This window comes from Dendrobates tinctorius, unplaced genomic scaffold (assembly GCF_039654945.1).
Source record: "Dendrobates tinctorius isolate UK_male_01 unplaced genomic scaffold, ASM3965494v1 ptg000158l, whole genome shotgun sequence".
NCBI classification, from domain to species: Eukaryota; Metazoa; Chordata; class Amphibia; order Anura; family Dendrobatidae; genus Dendrobates; species Dendrobates tinctorius.
The window spans coordinates 6134004-6137885 of record NW_027361825.1 but is presented as its reverse complement, the minus strand read 5'-3'; the positions used below and the strand labels follow the sequence as shown (position 1 = coordinate 6137885).

Sequence of the window (3882 nt, the reverse complement as noted above, 5' to 3'; positions counted from 1 at the left end):
ATGGGATGGAGGATATGTATGATGGGTATATGGGCATGGGACTATGAGATGAAGGATGTGTGATGGGTATATGGGCACTCGACTATGGGATGACAAATATGTATGATGGGTATATGGACATGGGACTATGGGATGGAGAATATGTATGATGAGTATATGGGCATGGGACTATGGGATGGAGTATGTGTGATGGGTATATGGGCACTCGACTATGGGAAGGATAGGTATGTTGGGTATATGGGCACGGGACTATGGGATGGAGGATAATTATAATTTGTTATAACTATCCACAGTTAGTTACTATGCCCGGGCAGCGCCGGGCTCTTCAGCTAGTTATTCATAAAGGAGATGATGGTTTATTCATAACCCCAATGACTGTTCCCACTGCACAAGGTCCATATAGACATGAACGGGGCAGTTTGGTGGAAGAACCTGACTGGCCACACAAAACCAGGTCCTCAAACCCATCCAACACTTTTGGGATGATCTACAAAGGAGATTGTGAGCCAAACCTCTCCTATATATCAGGGTCTAACCCCACAAATGCTCTTCTAGATGAAGATTCCCACAGACACCTCCATAATCCTGTAAAAAACCTTCCCAGAAGAGCCGAAGCTGTTATAGCTGCAAGGGAAAAGACTCCATATTATTGTCTATGCTTGTAGAATGGGATGTGCTAGGCTATGTTCACACGTTAACTATTTGGTGAGCTTCAATATTTGTAAACCAAAACCAGGATTGGGTAAAAAATGCAAAAGTGGTGACATGTTTCTATTATACTTTTCCACTGATTGCTCCACTCCTGGTGCCAAGGTCACATGAACACATTGAGTATTTGTTGATTTTTTTTTTACCTCAAGTATTTGTAAGCCAAAACCTGGAGTGGAACAATCAGAGAAAAATTGTTGGATGGGGTTAAGGACCTGGGTTATAGCTCTACACTACCAATTAGGAAACAATTATGGGACAATTCTGGCTTTCTGTGGACTCTGAAGAAGACGCATGGATTGTCTTTGAGATATATGTATGCTTTTTGGTTCAAAAATGCATACAACACATTAAGTTGTAGGGTTTTCATTTCAGCAGGATGAAGTTCCTCTTGAAAGCTGCTTTGAAATCTTTATTCTTTAAGCTGTAAATCAATGGGTTTAGTAGAGGGACAGCAGCTGTGTTAAATAGAGCAAACAGTTTTGTTGAGTCTTTAAGGTCTGGGGACAAATATTGGCTGAAAAGAGTTGTGTAGAGCAATAAAACGACTGTGAGGTGAGAGGAACACGTATAGAAGGCTTTACGTTTCCCGGTGGTGGAACGTATCTTCAGTATGTTACGAATGATAAAAATGTAGGAAATGAAGGTTAAAATGAATGGGGTAGAGCCTATAAGAACTAAACACTCCATAAAAAAGAAGGTACGTAGTAATGAAATGTCATTGCACAATAGTTTCATCAATGGAAGAATGTCGCAGAAGAAGTGATTGATCACAATGGATGAGTAACAAGTAAAGGTGTAGAATACCCCAAGTGGTGGCATGACTTGTAAAAATCCCCACGTCCAACAGGCACAAGTCAGAATAACACATGTTCTCTTATTCATGATATTGTGATAAAGGAGTGGTTTACAGATGGCAACATAGCGATCATAACTCATAGCCGTCAATATCAATAACTCATGACCAGTTAGAGATCCAAACATGTACATCTGAGCCATACATGATGTATAGGTAATAGACTTGTCTTTGCTGATGAAGCTTAGAAGGACATTATGCTGGGTGATGGTGGAACATAGCATATCCACAATGGACAAGTTACCCAGGAAAATGTACATGGGAGTGTGGAGATGATGATCAAAGCAGACCAGTAAAAAGAAGGTCATATTACCAATGAGAGTGGTGAGATAAATGAGAAGAACCAAGAAGAAGATAATGATGTCAAAGTATGGATCATTTGTGATTCCTTGTATGATGAAAAATGTGGTTTCATTCATAAACATCTTTATCATCATCGTCATGCTGTATTTCCTGGAATAAAACCCTACCATGAATATACCAGATTAGTAAAAACTGTTGCCTGACTGTCAGCAGTCCTCCAATATGTATCTGCTACACATATATTATCCAAAGATGCCCAATCATGTTGGCAAAATGGATTGAGCACCAGGGCCATGGGTTACTCGGTACTGGGCCGGTGTCTTAAAGGGGCAGTGTCACAGCAGCGGTGACCCGGTCCGTGGCCCTGGGCGTCCAATAAAAGGGGTATATTTACAAGGGATGAAAAGTAAAGAGTTTTTGGTATTAAGAGTTTGTGACGCCACCTGTGGTATCTGGTCAGAGGCGACCAGCGCTGTATTGCAGATCTTCTGGGACTGATGGTGTAATGCAGCAGAGTTGCAATAGCTCTCCACAGGCAGAGCTTAGTCCCAAGGCAGTTGTAGTAGATGTTGAGGAAGTTGGTGATGTAGTGTGAAGCAATGGATTTAGCAGTGCTGAGAAGGTGACGCAGGAAGAATGCAGAAGACACGGCTGAATGCAGATCCAAGGCTTTACTCACAGTTCTGGTGCACACAGATGCCCACTTGGTGCTACGTCCTCCAGGTGAGGGATCCAACCAACTTCCAAGCAGATAGAGAACACCTTTTACAGAACTCCCTGTCAGTATATGCCTTCCCTGCCCGTCTCACAGTGCTGATTTCTACTCCTCTTCCCTCCCAGCACCTCACAGTCAGTGTCCCAGGCCAGCAGCTGCGAACCCTGTCGGATAACGTGCCCAAAGCGTTTCCTTGATCCTTTCTGGATGCCTTTCTGGAGAAGATAACTGTGGTAGTTGGCTGTGGCCCCTAAAGTTGTCACAGCTGTCAGCTCTCTAGCTGAGTCCTGTTGTCCACTCCACTAGGCTAGTGGCTGAGACCCTTCTGCAATCTGGATTTTCCCCTACCTGACTTTTGTCAGTGTGGAACGAGCCCCACGGGGAGCACTCTCTCACTCATGCCTCTGGGAATCCCTTTCCCACTTCAGGGAGCTTCCTTCAGTCCTTCAGTCCGTACTAGCAGCCCCTCAGATCAGGGGTCTGCTGTACAATTCTATCTCTTCCCTCCTTCCCCTAAGGGAAGGTTGCCTATGCACGTCTTTCCCCTTATTCCCCTACAGGAAGACTCCTCCTGACTTCCCTTCTATTCTCCAGCTCTAACCCTCCATCTCCACCCACCTTCTAACACCCTGGACCGGTGTTGCTGAAGCACAAGCAACATGCCCATCCATTACATATAGCTTCCTGTCCCACTTTGCAGAGAGGCAGGGGACACCACTTCTAAAACCAGACCAGTACGAATAGGTGGTCGGTTGGATAGCAGATAATGTTACCAGCATGCTTGCCAGTACCACCCAGTCCAGTTTCATCAGCCAACAGTCTGGATCACTTAATGATGATGATTCATGTTTGTGTAGGGAAGGTGACCTGACGGACGGACGGACTAGTCAGAGTGAAGAAAGATAGGTTTGCACAGTGTAGGTAGGAGTCAGTGATTACAGTGGGGAAACAACTAGGAAAGTGTAGTGGACGTGCAGTACCTTGGGATGACCATTAGATGGCAGGGTGGAGTGTGAGCAAAGGACTTTACAGCAGCTTAGGGCTTTAGAAACCGTTGGTCATGGGGGGCGTGGTGACAGTTAGAGTGACTGTTTCGAGGAACCGGGAGAGTTATAAAGACTGAGGGAGGGTTCCAGAAGGTTCCAGTCCCCAGGGGGAGCCCAGGTGACAGGAGGACCACGCCAGTCTGTGTTCCCTGAGGAGAATCCGACCAAGGGGACTGAGGAGAGGAAACATCAGGGGGGTGGTCCTGACAGGAAAGGACCGCAGCAGAGACAAGGCTCTGGGTGGAAGACACCGT

The 3882-nt window shown here is 45.4% G+C and overlaps 1 protein-coding gene across 1 annotated transcript; it reads right to left on the bottom strand.

Moving 5' to 3' along the window:
- Positions 1-1074: 1074 nt before the first annotated feature.
- On the bottom strand, positions 1075-1989 carry LOC141051660 (olfactory receptor 6C3-like). The gene has a single exon (XM_073548666.1). It carries the CDS (start codon positions 1987-1989, stop codon positions 1075-1077), a length of 915 nt encoding a protein of 304 aa, XP_073404767.1.
- Positions 1990-3882: the final 1893 nt, after the last annotated feature.

Bases quoted from the DNA above. Each gene is read 5' to 3' on its own strand.
- LOC141051660 (XM_073548666.1), bottom strand. From the start codon at position 1,989: ATGTTTATGAATGAAACCACATTTTTCATCATACAAGGAATCACAAAT.